We start from the raw sequence: 20533 nt of genomic DNA on the forward strand, positions 1-20533 counted from the left end.
CTATTTGAATTGATGCTTTATGTTTAAGTTCTTTGATTGATCACCTTAGGGCTTTGCATCTAGTAATTAGAAGATGAATTTGAGGCGTACCTGCAATATAATTCAAATTAGCTTCTTGTGATTAAGAGTTGTGAATTACATTATTGTCGTACCTGAAGTAATGGTTTGCATGATTCTCTTGTTTTCTAGAACGTAATGAGTCCTATGTGTTAAATTTATGCCGTACCTAGATAAACTGCACGTTAGGATATACGACATCTGCCGTACCTGGAGAGAATCATACACTTAAGGAAAACTATGGTCTAAGTGCCGTACCTGGACTTAGATACGGGAATTATCATCAATAGAGAAACAAAAGAATCTATTAATTGCATCGAAACATAAATAGGATTGTTAGTGGTTGATTTCGAAACCCTGGTTTTATCATTATTTGTTTGTTTCTTTAATTCTCAAATTATTTGTTATTGAAAACCCCAAAAATCAATATCTTCTTTAGCTTGATTGTTTATGTGTTTTTTGTGTTTGGATTAATTAGGTTAGGGTTTAAATTGATTATCAATCCTTAGTTGGAACGACCTCGTACTTGCACACTATACTAACGACGATTCGTGCGCTTGCGAGTTTTAATTAAAATATCACAATAAGTTTTTGACGTAGTCTGTTGTATGCGTGCGGTCATGATGGTAACTGTGTTACTGCATCATGAGTACGTAGTTTTCGAGGAATGTTGTTGATGTTCTTTCTTTAGTGTTTACGTGAGATTTGGATTTCTATGAATTCTATTGTTTGTTTTAATGTAATCTCCTGAACTAAGTTATATGCAGGGATTACTGCCTTTTGTATTGTTTGTTTTTAATGTAATCTCCTGAACTAAGTGATATGCAGGGATTACTGCCTTTTGTATTGTTTGTTTTTAATGTGATCTCCTGAACTAAGTTTCTATGCAGGGATTACTGATTTTACTTAATTCAATTGTAAGTGCGGTTGTGGTTGAGATTTGTAGTGAGTTGTGAAATGAGTCGTGAGGTCACCGTTTTGAGAAATGTTTTATGTTGAGGGGAAATGAGTGGGATTTTCGTAGATTTGTCGTTGAGATGGAAAATGATTTGAAACGTCACTAAGGTGACAACTACTTTTGTTGAGACAAATGAAGGTTGATTTTGTAGTTCGTTGTGTTTTAAAATGTTTAAAACATAATTGAGTTTAATTGTTTAGTTGAAGTACTATTGTGAAATTGGATGCATGAGTCGAGAGTCAGAGCATATTGATTTTGATATGAGTTAACTTACGTGAGCATGATATGATATGATATGAACTTGATGTTTGGTTGTGTTTTGTGGAGTTAAATATTGTTGCTTTAATTCATCTCACGAGTTGAGAAATTATAAGCATGCGTGACGTGAGTTACTTTAATTGAGTTTACTCATACGGGCTTAAAAAGCTTACCGGGTTTGTTTTATTCAACCCGGTGCACTATTCTATAGTGTAGGGTTTAATGTGCGGTTAGAATATCGATTAATCGTCGTCGAAGCTGAGGGGTACGTTCGGTAGCGTGGACGTCGAAGGGTAATCTTAGTTTTAAGTCTTCCGCTGTGTAGTGAGTTGTGGTGGGTGTGTTTACTTTTTGAATTGTCATTCAGTTTAATTTGTAAACTATCTGTAATGTAATATGTGACTCTAAAGAACGAGTCGGTATTGACATTGTGAGCTCAGTTTGTTTAGTTGCTTAATTTAAATGAATATTTTTCTATGTGTTTTTCTTGTGCTTGTTGAGTTATCGCGTTTCGGATTTGAATTTATTTATTCAAAATTCGGGGCGTGACACGTACCCAGTCACTAGCTGTAAGTCTGTAACGCAGAGTAAGGTTGGGTGGCAGTGAGTCGTAGACGAATTAGCGTCATTGCATGCAATATTACATATCCCCAAGCAGAAAAAGGGAGATTGGTGCGCATAACCAATGTCCGTGCTATCATCTGTAGTCGTTTGATAGCGGCTTCTGCGAGACCATTTTGGGTATGAACATGGGGAACTGGATGCTCTACTTCAATCCCCAGTGACATGCAATAGTCATCGAACGTTTTCGATGTAAACTCCCCAGCATTATCAAGTCGAATTGACTTAATTGGATTGTCAGGGTAGTGAGCCCATAGACGAATAATCTGGGCGAGGAGTTTAACATAAGCAGCATTTCGAGCGCACAACAGTGCGACATGTGACCAGTGTGTCGACACATCAACCAATACCATAATGTATTTAAAAGGTCCGCAACAAAAATTGATGCGACTGAAATAGCCACACAATTTAACCCTGCAAAATGTAGTTGTCAGTATAGGATAAGCAGGGATCGTTCAGTCCGGGGATTGTAGGGTACACCTACACAAAAAGGTCAATTAACAAATAAAAGAATAAAATGGGGGGTTTTGAAATTTGGTTTCTAATCTATTTCAAATAAAAATAAAACAAATAAAACTATCTACAATGATCGACTTCTTCACACTCAAATCAGAATTTTCAAACCATATCAACATGCAATGAATTGTCTCAATCTATACAACTTAAAATCGTGCCAACACTAAATATCAGAAAAGAATTCGAAGTACAAGTTTGAAGAGATCGAGTACCACTTTAATTCTTCTTTTTAATCTCCTAAGTTAGGAAAAGTCCATAACTTAAAATATTTCATATAAAACATCACGTTAATACTGAAGAGCATCCGTCAACATTAAATATGAATCATTAAGTGCAATTAGAATTCTGAATCCAAACATGTATGCATCCATAAGAAGTTACAAACGTACAAACATGTAGCATATAATCTCGACCATTGTACATAGCCTTTACCACTTCAATTTATGCCCTAAAACGATTAGGTGAATCAGAACACAAATTTGGCTGTATTAACCTGCAGATTAACATCATAATTTAACCAAAATCATATGCTTAAAGATATAAAAGGATGGCACAAAATCAGATTATAGAGATATCATAAACAACTCAAGAACATAAAGAAATGAATCTGAAAATTACTAACATAAACTCATTCTTAACAAAAATCCAACTCCAATAACAAAGTTCATAAACGAAATCTGAAATTCAATACTAAAGAGTACGAAAACAGAAATAAGGGCCATGGATTACACTTTTTGATCTTCAAGGAAGCTTGGAGAACGTCAAGAGAACACAGGGCTTGGCCTTCAAGAACACGAACAGCCTTGGAGAAGTCCTAAAGCTCTTCATGCCAAGAGGCTTTTTCTGAATATTTTGGAGAGGGTTTTTGGAGAGAAGAGAGCTAAGCTAATGAACTGAATTTTGTGTGTAGAAGTGATGATTTTGGAGTAGAGAATGGCTGCTATTTATAGTGGAATTCTCATCTCTTATGATGCAATCATGGCCAATTATCTAGAAGTGATTTCTCCTCCAAATTTGCTTGATTTTCTCATGACAAAGTCTTGATTTTTCTGATCTTTTTCCCCTTAATGACTTATTGTATATTCCTTGAATAGTGACCAGATACATCCCTTATTCATCTCCTTTAAATTGCACTAATTTCTTCTTCCAATTGTGCACATAATGAACTCCTACAATCAAGAAAAATAAGAATTTAATTAGTGTTATAATCAATAGAAAATAAGATAATTAAGAATAAATATTGACTATAAACACTCCATTTTATCTCCTCGAATTCTTCCTGATTTTTCCTTTAAGTTTTCCTCGAATTCATCACTCAAGAATTCTTAATTTGATGGACTCCTAAATTCTCTCTTTAATAGGAAAGTTCAAAGAAAGTTCCCTAAAACAAAATAGGAAATATTTCCTAAAATGAAAGAGGAAAGTTTCTAAAATGACTTGTCCTTATTTTACGCTCATTTCTGCTATTTTTCACCTCTTTTCTGCATTTCCGTCCTTGAAGTACCTAAAAACAGAAATTATGTTGTAACTAGTAATTTTAAGAGAATAACTTAGCCAAATGAGGGAAAATACATATTAAAAACGTCACACTTTGTGCTCCTATCAGATGGTTGAATTGGTCCACAGATATCCCCTTGGATTCTCTGTAAGAACGGAATGTGTATTTTAGGATCCTTTGCGTAGGATGGTCTTGGAAAGTGGCATCCATGGCGTCTTGGCCATGGGGAGAAACATCCATGGCATCATGGCCATGGGTGGCGCCATTTATGGAGTCGTCACAAAGGATATGGACGGCCCTAGGGCGGCCCAAGACAGCTGCAGCGCCAGAGGCTGCGGCTGTTGCTGTCTTGGTGAGTCCGGGAATCAATTTTCAATTCTTGCTTTTTCTCACTCTGAAGAATGGATGTCAGTGTGAAGTCTTTAGTATACAGAGCATCATATCACGACCAGGATGTCCTAGTCGGTCATGCCAAAGCCAGTATGGGTCAGAATCCAAGAGATCTTCTCTTATGACATTATTGGATTCAATTGGTCGAATTGTAGTGACATAAAGTCCACTAGACTGACACATAAGCTTCTCTAAAATGCACTTCCGTCCGCAATCCTTAGAGGTAATGCAAAGGAACTCTTTTCCGTTCTCAGTATGCGTTTCCGCATGGAATCCGTTGGCTCTTATATCTTTAAAGCTCAATAAGGTTCTATTTACCTTAGGAGCGTAGAGAGCTTCTGCGACTTTAATCAAGGTGTCATTAGGCAATAGGAATTGGGTCATTCCATGTCCTTGAACTAAACCTGATGGCCCAGTCATCATAGTCACAGAGCAATGTGTAGGCAACATCTCTAAGAATAATTGCCTATGGCGTACAATGGTGTGCGTAGTTGCACTATCCACAAGACATTGTAGTTCTCCAGAATCCATTCCTAAAAGAAAAGCTCGTAATTAAAAAGGAGTCATAAAGAAAAGAACTCAACTTTTATTAATAAGCCAAACGGAATTACATCATTGTTTCTTTGACCAAAGAAAATCTAATCCAATAAACTAGCTAATGAAAAACAATGGTAGTCGTCTAACTTCTTTCGGTAATTCCAATGCAAATGTGACTAGGTGAGTAGAGAGATGTCGGTGGAGCAAGGCTCACTTAAGTACCTCTAATCTCAAAACTTTCCTAGACATCACACTTACATTGAGTACGCCTACTTTGAAGAAAGATTAAACCATTGGCATCTACTAAAAATAATTTGGCAATTGCCTACATCTCTTGGAAAATAAAAAGACTTAATCAAAATCGCCAGTTTCTCAGTCTTGATCCTTGTAGTCTTCCACCCTTAGATCGAGATTGCCATCTTAATCTTCTTGTTCCATGTAATTTGCCTCCCTTGCTTCACGATACATCTTGTATGCGTTTGCAACATTCTGGGATGCTTTACATGCCCTTGCCCAATGTCCAGGTAGTCCACATCTGAGACAAGCATCTTTATGGTCAGGTTCCCTTGATCGAAGCGCTTTAGAAGCGTTTTGGGGACGGTTTCTTTCCTTGGTGGCGTCACCACCATAACCGAAGGCTTGGCCTTTCTCTTTCTTCACAGGTTTACCACCACGGTTCCGTGCACACCTATCTTGGCGGTTACCTTCCTTTTTAGGGTAAGAATTATCCCTATCCTTAGAGTTTCACTCCTTGCGACGTCTCTTAGGGGCGCGACTATAATTAGACTCCGGAATTGACTTGGCTCCCAAGGGTCTAGAGTTATAGTTCTTCACAAGTATGTTATCGTGCTTTTCAGCCACGTTCATGGCACCAATAAGCTCATGAAATCTTGTGATGCGTCTAGCATTGACATCAATCCGATAGTTCTTGGCTACCATCAATGCAGAGACAGGGAAGGTAGAGAGAGTCTTCTCGATCAACATCGTATCAGTGATTTTCTGTCCACAGAATTCTATCAAAGACTTGATACGAAATGCTTCCGAATTGTAGTCAAGTACAGTCTTGAAATCACAGAAGCGGAGGCTATGCCATCTCACTTCTAAGTCTGGAAGCAGGGAGTCACGAACGTTGCCAAAACGTTGCTCGAGTTCTACCCATAGTTTTCTTGGGTCTTCCTCATTGAGGTACTCATTCTGGAGCTCGTCATTCATGTGCCTTGTCATGAGAATGATGGCTTTAGCTTCATTCGCCTCTCTCGTAGCTCTGTTTGCTTCAAAAGCAGCAGCTTGTTGAGGAGTAAGCACATCCTGACTTGGCTCTTGGATCGTACTCAGGATCCCATCAGCCTTAAGATGCTGGCGCACATCACAGACCCACTTGTGGTATCCTACGCCTGTTGTCTCTAGTGGAGCGAAGCTCAACTTGTTCAGGTTACTCATCCTGAAAAACAACAAGAAAATAGGGTTAGTTTCGAAGCGAAATAGGATACCACGAAAACAATAAAAATTTCTGAGCGTAGTCGCTTCCAAGAAATTGGGAATTTCCGAGCATAGTCGCTTCTAAGAAATTCGATTCCAAGAGGGGTTGGATTAGATTGAAACAATGATGTATGTGGTCGATCATTTTTCTTCTCAACAAACTCTAAGTTTGGAGGATTTTACAAGCTCCAAGCTTGGATTGAGCACGAACCCCCACAGTTAGGCTTTTGGTCTCCCCTATGAAGAAGAAAGGGGGGTAGAAGAAGGGAGGTTGCAAGTCCCCGATAAAAAGAAGAGAAATTGAATTAAAAAAAAAACTCTAAAAAAAACGGGAACTTTTAGAAAAAAAAAACCTCTAAATAGGTCGTCGGAAAAATTTGGTCGGAAAAGTCGCCGGAAAAGTTGGCCGGAGCTGATGTGGCACCGGTTGCTGGTGTGGCAGTCTGTGCTGACGTGGGAACTGACGCGGCAAGCTGACTGGGTGCTGACGTCAATGGGTTGACTGGTTGGGCTTCGGGCTTGTTTCTTCCTTCTGGGTCGTGGGCTGGTCCTTTGCTTCTGGGCTTAGGGCTGCTATGTTCCTTGGGCTGGGCTTGTTTCTTTCTTCTGGATTGGACTCACAGAGGCAGAGAGAAAACTCCAAGGATGAATTTCAGGCGGCAGTTCAACGCCGATGAACTTCTGGTGGCTGGTTCTAGTGATTTCAGGCCGGTTCCGGGATTAAATTTTCCGGTTCCGGCAATCTGGGGTCAGGTTAAGGCTTCTGGTGGAGTATGGTAGCAGGAGGCTGATAGGAGCATTTTAATGCGACGTTTTAACTGCATTTCCCTACATTTTCTGCGCCATTTCCTTGGAAAAATCCCTGTTTGGGAAAGTTTCCATTCTTTGATTGGGAAAGTTCCTTATTGTAGAAAGTTTCCATTTTTGTAGTTTCCATTTCTCATTTCTGGCAAGTTTTCATTTTTAGTTTAGGTAAGTTTCTATTTTTCATTTTTAGAAAGTTTCTATTTTCAGTATAGTTTCTATTTTCAGGACCTCCGAGCTAAAAAGTGGAAATGAACTCACGAATGGAAAGAGGAGCTTGCGAACGTCAAGACGAGCGAATATGAGACAAAATGGGCCACACAATTGAGCAGAAATGAAGAAATAAGTTTTCCTAGTCCAACCAGGAAATCCTGCGAAATGGAGGAAGGCTTCCCAAGCAAGTTTCCAACGCAACCATGAAAAAGAAATGGAAAAATAATGTGTTTTGACGTTGGAGGGAGACAAGGCTTGAAGTTGAAGCAACGAGGCCCAAGAACCCTACAAATTGAATTGGATTTTCGGCAAAATGGATCAAGGCCCATGAAAGCCCATGGAATTAGGGTTTGTGACGCAAGGATAAAACCCTAGAGATGCTTTGCCGTGAAAACCAAAGGGAGGAGAGAAAAGTGGCGTGAAAAATCAAGAAGAAATAAAAGATTACGCAAGAGATTTTCTAGGGTGAAGTTTATGGAAAGAAAAAGTGTGGACATCAAGAAAAGCACCAAATGGCGTCTAGATTCATTCCTAGAAACCCTAAGTATATTTTGGCCGAAATAAGAGAAGAAAATTAGAAAATATTCAAGGAATTTCGGCAAGAATATATTAGGGAATCTTCTTGGAGTTTTATGATTGGTTGGATGACACACTAGGGCTTACTTGGCAATTTCTCATTGGTGGAAGCTATGTGGAATTATTTATTTAATTCCTTGGAAAATAAAGCAGAAAATACACGGCTTGGAGAGCAAGGAGGCCGTCCCCTATATATACTTCCCCTTTCTCAACGTCAAGGGCCCCTCTCCCTTACATTTTAATTCTAGAAAAAAATCAGAAAAGTTCCTTAGCATAGCCGTGAGTTCTTCCATCCTCTAGAGCAAGCCACGAAGTTCAAGTAAGGCCGAAGAAGAAGAAGAACCAAGCCGTGAGCATCATCATCCATTCTCCACCTTGAAGCTTGCTTTCGAGATTCAAGACTCCGTACGTTTTATCTTTCATCCCCATCTCCATCTCACGGTGTAATTCAACCTCTTTCTTTGTAACCTTGTTTGATTTCGTTGGTTTTGTTCTAGTTGACATATATGTTTGAACAAATATTAATTTCTGGAATTTTTATGCTTAATTGAGAATTTTCAGATTCATATATTGTGATTCGAGAGTTGCTTATGTGAGTTTGTTTAATTAAATTTGCGTTATAGATAACTTTTGTATTTTAATCTTATGTGGTTGCAAACACTTAGGGTTTCGATATGAATGGTGCTAGGTTTAAGAACATGAAATCAACTTTTTGTTTTGTGTAAACTTGAATCAAAGTAGTAAAGGTTTTGTACAAAGATCGAATTTAATTGAAGAGAATTGCAATTAGGTGGACTTTTCCATAACTAAGTTGTACACTTGAGTTGATAGCCTTTCTATGTGTTTTATGCGTTGAACATGTCATGATTGACTAGCTTTCTAGGGTTTGATTACATGTTTAATAGGATTGATCTAGGTGCTTTCGCTTAGGTTAATTAGCATTGAAAAGTAAAAAATGGGAATTCATTTGCTTTCGAATGTTTCACATGATCAACTCCTTTCTCATGACTTAGATGAACAATATTAGGGTTTGAATCGATTTTAATCATGGTTTCGGTTTTGATCTTTGTTCTCTCATTCCATCATTATCTTTATGTTTTTGCATTTTATTTGTTTTACTTATTTAGTTTTATTTTCAAAAATCAAAACCAAAAATCCCCCCTTTTCGTAAATATGTATATATTTTGTTATATCTTTGTAAATATTATACTTTGTTTTAATTTTAATTGTTTAATTGTTTGACAATGACAGGTGTACCCTCAATCCCCGGAATAGAACGATCCCTATTTGCTTATACTACTAACGATATTTTCAGGGTTAAATTATATGCTTGCTTTAAGCGTATCAGAGGCGGTGAGGAAGCCTTTGAACCGGGCAGAGAGATTTTCGTCACTTCCGGGGGCCGGTTCGGTGTTTTTCCGGCCAGTTCTGAGGGTGGCGCCGCTGGTTCTGGACTCCTGGAGTTGAGAGCTTCAAGGTGGGCGGCGGTGGTTTCTGGGATTTGAAGGCTACGAATTTAGGGTTTCAGGGTTAGGGCTTCGTGTTGATAACATGTTTTAGGGAATTGATATTTGAGAGAGAATTGTTGTGTGTTCTCATTGATAATAGGGGCCTCTTTATATAGAGGATTACAAGGTATAGAATCTGAATTGTACAAGGAAAGGTAATCATACAATCAATGAATATCTCTAAGATTCTTCGAGATTATCTCTAATTAAAACATTATTACCACTAGGTCAAGTAACCTAGAGTTTAAGCTAAATACAAAGTAAAGATTTAATTTACTTAAACAAAAGCTGATATATTACTGACAATAAGAGCATTTTTAGTAATGCTAGTCATTTTTTAGTCAAATTTTTAACCAAAGTATCTAAAAACTTATTTTGGCTAGCCACTTTTAGAAAACGTCTACATCAGTTCTCTCTATTTTAGCTAGTTTTGAATTTATATTATTTTTTGAATGAAGATTAAATAGTTTAAATGTATTTATAAAGTATTTATAAATTACATAAAATAACTCAAAATAAATGTTTTAAATTATAGAGAGCCTCATTTTGCTCTCTATATTTAGGAGCGAGATAGCTAAAAGTTATAATAGAGAGCCACTTAAAATTCTGGTATAGCTGCTAAATTAGATAAAAAGCTAAACATGCTTTTCAAAATAGCTAAGAGCATCTTTAGCAATGTTAGCTATTTTTGAGTCAAATTTTAGTCAAAGTAGTTAAAAAGTCATTTTGGCTAGCCACTTTAGAAATACGGCTGCATCAGTGCTGTCTATTATAGCTAGTTTTGAATTTATATTATTTTTTAAAGGAAGGTTACATAGTTCAAATGTATTTAAAAATTACATAAAATAACTCAAAATAAATGTTATAAATTATAGAGAGCCTCAGCTAAAACTTATAATGGAGAGCCACTTAGGAGTCTGGTGCAGCTGCTAAAATATATAAAAAGCTAAACATGTTCTCCAAAATAGCTAAGGAGCCAAAATAGAGTCTGCTAAAGATGCTCTAAAGAGCCAAAATAGAGAGTCTGTTAAAAATGCTCTAATCCTAGGATATAGTCCATAATAACTTAGATGACGTAATCAACGAAATCTTGTCTTTAGGGATTATTAAAATTCTGTTTTATTTTTATTTATAAATAAAATAGTGATCGAACATGTAGCCGCTTCTCGTCCGGATTTACATATAACAAGTTCCGAATGAAAACAAAATTGAACTTTCATTTCTCGCGAGAAACTTCTTCTTTTACGTAGCGTTTGGACTTTGGATGAGAAATTATAAAATCCGTAGGAATTTATAAATGATGGAATCTTTAATTTCATCAATCTGAAATTCCATTAATTGCAAATTCTATTGTTTGGTTGCATCTATTTAGGATTTGAAATGTGTAATAAATTAAGAAAGTTTAAAACAAATAAAAAGATAAAATAGAAAAAAGTCTTGTTTTGAAAATAAAAATTGAATATTGCAAAGGAATTCGTAAATGACACCTATTTTTGTGGAAATTGAAGTGAGGAATTTAAATAACGAATTCCTTCTTTTTTTTGCATAGAGAAATTTAAAATTTCCAATATGATAATGCCAAACGAGGGAATTGACTTTTAGGAATTATGAAATCTCACTCTCAATTAAATTCCATCATTTTTTCTCTCATCCAAACACACTCTTATGGAACATTGTTTCCTATAACCGGCAACCCTAGATTTTTTTTTTTCCTTACATTATATTGCCAAACCCTAGCTAGCCTATTCATCAGACCGAAAACAATTTCCCCTCACACACCACACACCACACCACACCCCCCACCCCTACCAAGCCTATTCAATATTCATCACACGCATGGTTAATTAACTGACATATATAACCAAAATATTACCAAAAAAAAAAAACATATATAACCAAAACAATTCAACTATCCCCAAAAAAACAAAAAGGGTCAGTGGTTCAGATACTCCAAGTCGGTCATTGATTGCATTAATGGAAAATGTGATATTTCTTGGCGTATAAAACTTGTCATTAAAGACATTATTAGCATGAAGAATAGCTTCTTAGATATCTTCTTCATCTATATCTTCAAAGAAACTAGATTCACAGTGGATTCGGTTGTGGAAATTGATTACTAGAGCTCATTGCAAGACAGAGTTTGGGATATGGATTGTCATCGATCAACAACGTACTCAACCAACTTTTAATTTCGATTTGTTTGGTTCTGGATACCTAAGAGGCTTTTGTTTCTGGCTTTGTAAATAGGCTTTTCTTATTTAAATACACACACTCATTATCTGCTAAGGAGGTCTTTAGGTATTAATATCTAAGGATTTCCTTGATAGATGACCCACTTTTCGATCGCATATCCACATCTCAACCGTTCAATTTTTAGGTCCTAATGTATAGATCACTTCTACAAATTTTCAGTCAAATTGATGATCGTTAAGGTATCAAACTAGATTAAATCAATGAACTATATATCTCCTCGATACTGCGTTCGGGTGTTGCCTATTATATGCACAAGTTTTGGGACTTGCTTTGTCTTTGTTCTTGTAGTCGTACGTCGTTGCATGATTTTGCATGGTGTTGGTTTGTTTGGTCAATTAGGAATACATGCATATCAGAAAAAATGAAACTCAAATCTACAAGCAAGGCAATATATATGACAGCCTGATGAGAAAGAACGCTCGCTCATGTGTTAATTGACCTAAGATCAAGTTTCTTGCATGTCCGTTCCGTTGCTAAAAGGTTATTTCTTGATGGTGAACAACTCCTAAAAGAAAGACGAAAGATCAAATTCAATTCAAAGATCGACAGCCAGCGAGGCAATGTCCCGAAAAGTCGACCGATCATAGTGACCTTCGCCCTAAAAGAATGACTTCCACTAATTCTCTAGCAGGGAAGAGATTTTCGAACCAAAGTAAAGGATCTAATGACTAAACCAATAAGAAAATCGATCCCTAATAACAAGATTTGGTTCCCTGACTATAACACGAAAGAGCGATACTGTGAGTTACAATCTTGGTGTATGAATAACTTCAGTTTCCTATAATTAATTAATTGTACCAAGAGACCTGCTTAACTTCATCCAAAATGGTACTACCTTCAACGGGGAAAAAAGGTTCACCCCATTGAGTTGGCAAACTTCAGTCTTCCTTTCAAACTAGTAAGGGATATATTCTATATTTCTATTAAACTAAACAAAGCATTGAAGCACAGCAGCAAATACTCAAGTTCCAAAAAAAAAAAAAAAAAAGAGAATTAATTAGTTGAACCAGGCACATTAACCGATTAACGCGAAAGTACTACTCTCAGTTTCCTCAAGCTCAACAATGGCATGCCCATACATCACCAACTGAGCTATACATCAAAAGCTTAATTTCAAAGTTAAGATACACTCTGCGACAGAATTTTTATTATTTTTTATTTTATTTTATTTTTCAATTTAGAGAACCAACTTGTTGAATTTACTTAAAATTTATGTAAGTTTGTGATAAAACCTGAATAAACAGTATTGTCATGGGTGGGTGCAATGCAAGAAATTAATAAGGTTCAGTTTGTTGTATTGTCAAGTGATATGCACTGAGTAAGTCAATAGATCGATGAGATGGAGACATAATTAGCAAAGAAAGAGAAGAAGTAGCAAATATATACGTTGGCATGGAGACCAAACAAAATAAAAAGACTCCAAATATAGCCAGAACTCGGTAATGATGACGAGTGTTACACTAGTTATAGGCTTAGTTAGATTGAACTATTAGAATATCGTCAAAGTCGTCACAGTCAGGAAGATTGGTGGGGTTATCATCATCAACTCCACCTATCTTTATATCATCAATGCTACAATACATTCCGTCAAAATACTTACCAAGTTCCTCTAAAGAAGAGGAGGCAATGGAGGAGGCAAGTTTGTCAAGCTCCTCATTATCTGGTACAAAGTTGAAGACGTCTAGCTGTTGCTGATCAGTGGGGAGAGACTGCAATGCTTCATCCAGGAAACTCATGTCCAATGGTATCCGCAGTTGTCCAACATTATTAGTGCCAATGTTTTCCCTGTCTGAATCCGCATTCTTTCCCAAATCAAGAACCTCAACCGGAGATCCCTTATGGAACAAAAGGCCGTTGCCACCAGAGTTGGAAGCTGTTATTGGAGTTGCTTTGCTTAAAAGAAATAGGTGTTCGTGGTCAGAATTACTCTTGTCATCTTTGTTGCTTTTGTCAGAAATACTGGTTGTAGTGGCCCTCAAAATTTCATCGAACTTACACCTCATGGTCTCGTAAGCCTGGGAAGCTTCCTCGGCAGTGGCGTACGTACCCAACCAAAGTCGGCCACCTTTGATAGGATCTCGAATCTCAGCAGCCCATTTACCATATTTTCTTTGCCTTACACCTCTGAAAGGTGAAGACGAGAATCGCTTTCTTCCTGAGCTAGTTCTAGTCGTTCTAGTCTCTGGTGGTGCTTCACAACCAACTGCCCTACCTGAATGCATGAAGAAAGAATGAATGACTTCCTGTACAAACCTTTTTGATTTTTTTAATGATTTTTTCTTCTCATACTGTGCAGTCTCCATCGTTTCATCTTCGCTCGAGGATGAAGAATCAGTAGCATCGGGGTCGTTAAACATTATCCGGACTTTTCTTGTCAACACTTTGTTATCTTCATTATGAGCATGAAATTCTCGTCTCTGCTTAGACGACTGCTTGGACTTGTGTTTTCGTTGATTCAATGAAGGCCTTGACATTTTTTTAGACTAATTCTATCAAGTGTAGATTCCTTCTCCAAAATACAGAAACACATTAGGAGCCTGTAAAATATAAAAATTACTGCCAAATCAAAAGCTAAACCCAGAAACCACCATACATGAGGATATAAGATTTACAACCACATTAATGATCATCGACAATGGTACATATAATCAACTGAGCAATAGTTAAACAGACCCAAAAACCACAAAACTGAGCACCAGTTATAAGAAATTTGAGAATAATGAATCCAGAGACCTTTTAGGTTTTTAAAAATTCCGAACAACGACAATATATATAGCATATATAACACCCACAACGTACCTTGGGTACTCTAAGTACCTTTGCTAATTTTCTTTGCTCTAAATAATAAAGCCATGAAAAGGACTTACAGGTAAATAATCGATGAATCTGCAGTGTATGTAAATATACACGCAAATTTATACACTGGAAATCTTCATTAATTTGAATAAGATTTAACCTTCCTAATCTCTATTCTATTATGATCTCCCTCGTACTATTCTTGTTCCTGAATTATGTTATTCAATTATCAGAAAAATCAGGTAACTTGTGTCTCGTAGGAGAAACTTTCAAAACTTAACAATTTTGGCCTTCATAAATTGTTTGAAGTGAAATCACAAAAATATGGTAAATAGCCGAAAGATTCTGAAATCTATTAAATTAGGATAATGTTCAAAGTTCCCGTTTTGTAATAGGACACAATGATTAGTTGGCATGAGTAAAATTAGGGAAATTTTTTTCCAGGTTAGGTAATTAAATAACTATATACACGTAATATAACCGGATAACTTTACAAATTTTTTTTTTTTTTTGGAAGGTGATACAGCCTTACCATATTATTACTCTGTATATTCAGAACTCCACTGTTTTGTCTTCTTTTTTTTTTTGGGTTTTTGTGCCAAAGACGTTCATATATAGTTTTTGATTCATGTTCCATCCTTCTATGACAATGTCGCTTATTTTTGACGGATTTGTTAGGAGGCTGGCGTCAGATTATTGGAGATGAAATGTGGGTCGTGGTACCATAGGTACTTTTTTTTTTTTTTTTTTGAAAATATAGAGTTCATACTAGTTGTATGATCTTGGTTCATAGATAAGAATAACACAAAATCGACTACTCTGTTTTGACATTGGAAGCGCAAAGTAGTCTATGCTAACAAAATCAACTCGCCTCGTAGGCAATCTATTCTATCTGACTCTAAACGCCAAACACGCCATTGTGGTACATTAAAGCCAAAAACTTCTACAAAGACTTCTAGAGAAACTTCTACTATCATAGACATTAAATAAAACTACTAAACAACTATGGGCTCCTTCCCTTTAGAAGGGTCAGAGCTTTTGACAAGTCCTAAGAACCCAAACCTGAGACTAAGCCCAAAAGCCCAACCCCAGGCTCGGGCCCAGGGACTAGCAAAAAAAAGAGCAAAATCCCTAGACTGCTTCTGCCAGCCTATCGCTGCCGCCGCCGCCAAGTTTTCCAACAATCAGCCCTTCTAGCACCGCTTCAACACCACCTCGCCTCTGCAACCAATTAAGCCCGGATCAACAGCCTAAAGTGCTCGGTGCTGGATCTGATTGAAAAAAAAAAACTTGATTCAACAGCACCGAAAACAAGTAGGCAATCTATTATATTGTTTTCTTCACAATTGTTTTAAAAAATAATAATAATAATAATAATAAGAAATCTTATATGAGGGCATAAAAATCATTTCAATTTAGAAAATTGGTGAAATGTCTAATATGTCCTTAATTTTAACGGAGATTGGACGGTAAAGTGATAAAACTATCTTGCTGATCTTGTTTTAGAGTTCAGTACCTAATTCATAATTTTAAAAGTTTAGGTACCATTGAGTCCGGTCTAAGAGCAATTTTAACAGCTTTCCTATATTTTGGTGTTTCTCTATTTTAAGGAAAAATAAGCATCTTTTGCTCCAACAGATTCCCTATAACTATCCCTATTTTAGGGGTAGTGAGGAAAGAGAAAACAAAATTCCCTAAATTTACAGCAATTTCTAAAATTTTAAGGAAGAATATCTCAATAATTTTTCCTTAAAATTTTAGAAATTGTTGTAAAATAGGAAATTTATTGGTGTTGGAGAATAAAATTGTTTAAAGGTTTGACTTTTGCTTCCCTATAATACAAAAATTATAGGGAAACTGTTGGAATTACTCTAAAAAAGTACATGCTTACCTTACTCATGATAAAAAACCCTTTTTGTGATGTTGACCACCACTTGGCAATGCAATGTGGGATTAGAAAAGAGGTTGCCCCAAATCTATGAATCTCAAACCTCCTTATCTTTTGTAAAAACACAACTGACTAATTTCTTGGCTGTCAAAATCAACCACCGAAAAATTAGAAGAGAATTATTGCATAGGTTTTGTAATTTCGAGTCCAAAACAAAGGTGTTTAGTGTATCATAATTTTATAACTCAATTGTGTTAGTTGCCAAAAAAGAACTTTAGATTAAAAAAAATAATAGAAGAAATTGGGACCAAGAACCAAAGCCGGGAAGAAGGCAAATAGTTTCCAAAGTAGGGTGTCCACGTCGAGGAAATTAAGTAGCCGTTGAGGATATCCAACGGTTAGTGGCGCCGGCCTCTACATTTTTGCTTTTGTTTCTTTGATAGCTGTCCCCCAACTTTAATTTCAGATCCGTTATCAACGATCACTAAACAATTAAAGTCACCTGCCAAACCAATTATAACAACGCGTAAAGTGTAAATTAATCTTCCGTGGTAGCTAGCTAATACGCGTAGCCAGCTCTCTAAACCAAACCTTGATAATGATTTACAGACCCAGGTTGTCAATAAATAACAAGAGACGCATGCATTTCCAAAAAACTCTCAACTAATACCCACCGCAAGAACCAGTGTGATATCAAGCTCTCTCTCCCCCAATGCCAACCATTTTGGTCAGGATTTTCCTTATTTACAATCTTCTTAATGCATTCCTCCTCTCTTTGGTACCCAAAAAACTGAGACCTCTTCTCCCCTCATGTTGGTTTCCTGACATAAACCAAAACGAACCCAAAGCCAAAACCAGAACCAAAACAAGAACCAGTGTTGCTGACAAGAACAAGGGTCAGGGTCAGGGTCAGGATCAAGATCAGCTGAGAATCACAAGAATGGAGCCGACTGAGCTGAAGCGCGTGTTCCAAATGTTCGACCAGAACGGCGACGGGCGCATCAGCAGAAAGGAGCTGAGCGATTCGCTGGAGAACTTGGGCATCTTCATCCCTGACAAGGAGCTGGTCAACATGATCCAGAAGATCGACGTGGACGGAGACGGGTGCGTCGACATTGACGAGTTCGGAGAGCTGTACCAATCCATAATGGACGAGCGGAACGAGGAGGAGGACATGAAGGAGGCATTCAACGTTTTCGATCAGAACGGTGATGGCTTCATCGCCGTCGACGAGCTGAGGTCCGTCTTGTCCTCCCTCGGCCTCAAGCAAGGCAAGTCCATGGAGGACTGCAAGAGGATGATTATGAAGGTCGACGTCGATGGAGATGGCAGGGTCAATTACAAGGAGTTCAAGCAGATGATGAAGGGAGGAGGCTTTAGCGCTTTAACATAGTCCCTTCTTTTTCTTCTTTTTTCTTTTGCCTACATTCATCATCATGTATTCAACAAGGGATCCAAATTCTTTGTGTAAATAGTTTTCAGATCCAATCATGGAACAAATTAATTCAGAGATCGAGTCGGTGCGTGGAGTCGGATTCCGAGTTGTTTTTGTGGCCGGTGAGATGACGTTGCTCGCAAATTTATGTCCGGCATCATGCAAGGTCGGCTCCGGTGAAGCCTTCTGTTCAAAAGGAGGAAGGAGGCCGGATTGAAAGGCATAGATTACTAGATTAGAGAATTTCATGGAGCCGCATTATGCATATCAAGAGTTTTCAACAATTTTAAGAACAATGTGCAATTCTTTGTACGTGTTTATTGATTTGTTTCCTATCTTTGAAACTTTCTATCTATCCCTCTAATTGAGTTTCTAGGATCCACTCTAGGATCCACTAGATCAGTGAAGCTTGCCTGTCTTTTTGAAACCGACTCGCATTTAATGGTTCAGCAGAAGAACCCTGAAACATAACACAAAGTTTAATACATAACACAAAGTTTTGGCCTTCTAATACCACATTTCTGAGGCAATGAATTCCAGCGGGGTGGGGGATGGCCATGCATCGAGCAGTGGCCTTGGAGCAGTCTTGGCTTCTACCAGTGGCTGCAACGAAATAGACCCTGAAGTAACATGATATCCTACAGTAACATGACATGTTGCAAAGTGCAAGTCCATTAACTATAAAAATTGATCGGGTGAAAGAACAATACGTTTTTTATTCATCATAGAAGGTAAAAGAAAAACTACCGGAAAGAAAATAAAAACATTTCAAATACAAGAATGCAAGACACAGCAAAGAGGCAATTATGATCATTCAAAATCATTGACGGATAAAGATCATAAAATTATGGAAGTTTGATAAAATGTAGCGACGGAATATATCAGGGGAGTGTGGCCTCTAACTTTCAACTAACACTTGTATCACTTTTGTGTTGCTGCTTCATCTGGGGTTTTAGTAGTCATCTGATCTACTGCATGCACTGTGTTTTGAAGCTCCTCCCATATGGCTTTGTACACCATCCTCTGCCTATTCACAGCAGATTGGCCCTCAAAAGATGAAGAGACAACATCAATGCTGACATGCCGACCATCCCCGTTAGCATCTTTAACAATAACAGATTCTGCATTCAGCTGTTCCTTGATCTTGTTCTCCATGGACTGCATGAGAGGCGAGCCAATGTAGCCAGCATCATTGACGTGGGAAGCTCGAGTAGTGAACCTCCTCCCACCACCAAACACCAGTCTCCTTGAGTTTCTGTGTTTGTTGGCGGTTGCTCTATCATTTAACAATTTCATGCTCTGAGTCTCACACACTAACCAATTATTCCTTGGTTCAGCAAATAAGGTTGGTAGAGCTCGACTTAGTGCAGAGGCTGCTGATGGCAGAGCTCGACTTAGCGTGGAGGCTGACACATACGGACGCACCATCACCATCCCAGCCACCATTCTTCACTTTTTCTACCACTGCCCCCATATGATAGTTAAGCTTTTGTCTGACAAGCACAAAGTTGTACAATACATATGTAGAAAAATTTCTTTCCGAGTTGAAAAGGCATTGACACACATGGATATATATAGGACTATTGGTTGTTGGTTCAATCATCTTAAATCTCTTTTATTTGCTTCATTTATTATGCATTGAAAGATTTCTTTATTGCTCCTTTCCTAACAAAACTCAAAGCTAAGTCAATTCAGTCTGGGGCGTTTAAAACTCGTAAAACAAAACTTAAGCCCAAAGACTCATACATTCAGACCCAACGTCTTCCGAAAACAGAAGCAAAAACAAACAAAAGCTTCTCACAACAGACCATCAACATTAACCCAACTCAAGGGTCGGTGGGTTCCTTCAATTCTACATCATCTCTATGCAAGTTGCGGTTGATTATAACACAAATAATGAAGCTTTACCATATACCTAGCCAATAACCCTACATTATATTTGATGCAAAACCAATAGCCAAAACAATATTACAAATATATATTTTCACTCCTAGTTTGAAACGAAGGTCGTTTATGCAATTTTATAAATTAGAGTCTATCTTGTTCAATTCAGCACCCAACAAGGCAACAAGACTTGAGAATTCAGAATTCAACTCCCTCTCAGTGTCTGCTCTATTTCAAGTCTCTCAGGCCTGAAATTTACCTAATTTCAATTTAAAAAAAAAAAAAATAAATAAATACAGTTTGTGCAAAACCATGTTACAAATATGACCTCCAGGACTTTGTAATCTACCATCCAAATACAGCATCATACTCTCCCTTCAACAAATGAAACAGAACTCGAATCACTCATTCATGCCACCCAATAATGACTCTGGAAACTCAACAAAAAAAAAAAAAAAAAAAAAAAAAATCTAGCAGCATCAAACTCGTATTCAGCAAGAACGAAAGCAAAGACAAATACTCACTTCTCACTGTTTTCTTATATTTTGGTAAATTAATCTTTGATGGCAATACATACGTTAGAATCCAATACAATAAATTCGAAGCCAAAAGATTTAGAGATTTCGTGGCCGGGGACTTACAGAGATGGGCGGCAGCCGAGCCAAGAGTGGATGAGAAAGCAGAGATGGAATTTGAGTCTTGGGGCGGCCGAGTGTGGGTTCGATAAAAGTTTATAAAAGGCTAATTGCACTTTTGGTCCTCTACTCTCAACATTTTCTTTTCTGATCCTTATCATTTAACATTTTTTATTTTTTTTTTTGGAAATTTATCATTTAACAATTTAGGGAGGCTCCAAGTGGAC

At 37.3% G+C, this 20533-nt stretch overlaps 3 protein-coding genes across 4 annotated transcripts; 1 reads left to right on the plus strand and 2 right to left on the minus strand.

Annotated features, from left to right (window-relative positions):
* Nucleotides 1-13140: 13140 nt before the first annotated feature.
* Nucleotides 13141-14142, minus strand: LOC133711560 (ethylene-responsive transcription factor ERF118-like). Its single transcript, XM_062137664.1, has one exon. It carries the CDS (start codon nucleotides 14140-14142, stop codon nucleotides 13141-13143), a length of 1002 nt encoding a protein of 333 aa, XP_061993648.1.
* Nucleotides 14143-16997: 2855 nt separating this feature from the next.
* LOC133710905 (calmodulin-like protein 7) lies at nucleotides 16998-18140 on the plus strand. Its single transcript, XM_062137045.1, has one exon. It carries the CDS (start codon nucleotides 17065-17067, stop codon nucleotides 17743-17745), a length of 681 nt encoding a protein of 226 aa, XP_061993029.1. The 5' UTR covers nucleotides 16998-17064; the 3' UTR covers nucleotides 17746-18140.
* Nucleotides 18141-18483: 343 nt separating this feature from the next.
* On the minus strand, nucleotides 18484-20449 carry LOC133710906 (protein BOLA4, chloroplastic/mitochondrial). Of its 2 annotated transcripts, none has more exons than XM_062137046.1 (2): nucleotides 20313-20449; nucleotides 18484-19251 (listed from the first exon to the last, which is right to left on the minus strand). In XM_062137046.1, the coding sequence occupies exon 2, from the start codon at nucleotides 19231-19233 to the stop codon at nucleotides 18709-18711; it is 525 nt and encodes a 174-aa protein (XP_061993030.1). In that variant the 5' UTR covers nucleotides 19234-19251; nucleotides 20313-20449; the 3' UTR covers nucleotides 18484-18708. The 2 variants fall into 2 exon arrangements, with proteins under 2 accessions (XP_061993030.1, XP_061993031.1); XM_062137047.1 differs by having other exon boundaries at nucleotides 18484-19280; nucleotides 20313-20417.
* Between the last annotated feature and the right edge of the window lie 84 nt (nucleotides 20450-20533).

Source organism: Rosa rugosa, chromosome 5, assembly GCF_958449725.1.
Source record: "Rosa rugosa chromosome 5, drRosRugo1.1, whole genome shotgun sequence".
Lineage (NCBI taxonomy): Eukaryota > Viridiplantae > Streptophyta > Magnoliopsida > Rosales > Rosaceae > Rosa > Rosa rugosa.

Bases quoted from the DNA above. Each gene is read 5' to 3' on its own strand.
- LOC133711560 (XM_062137664.1), bottom strand. From the start codon at position 14,142: ATGTCAAGGCCTTCATTGAATCAACGAAAACACAAGTCCAAGCAGTCG.
- LOC133710906 (XM_062137046.1), bottom strand. From the start codon at position 19,233: ATGGTGGCTGGGATGGTGATGGTGCGTCCGTATGTGTCAGCCTCCACG.
- LOC133710905 (XM_062137045.1), top strand. From the start codon at position 17,065: ATGCCAACCATTTTGGTCAGGATTTTCCTTATTTACAATCTTCTTAAT.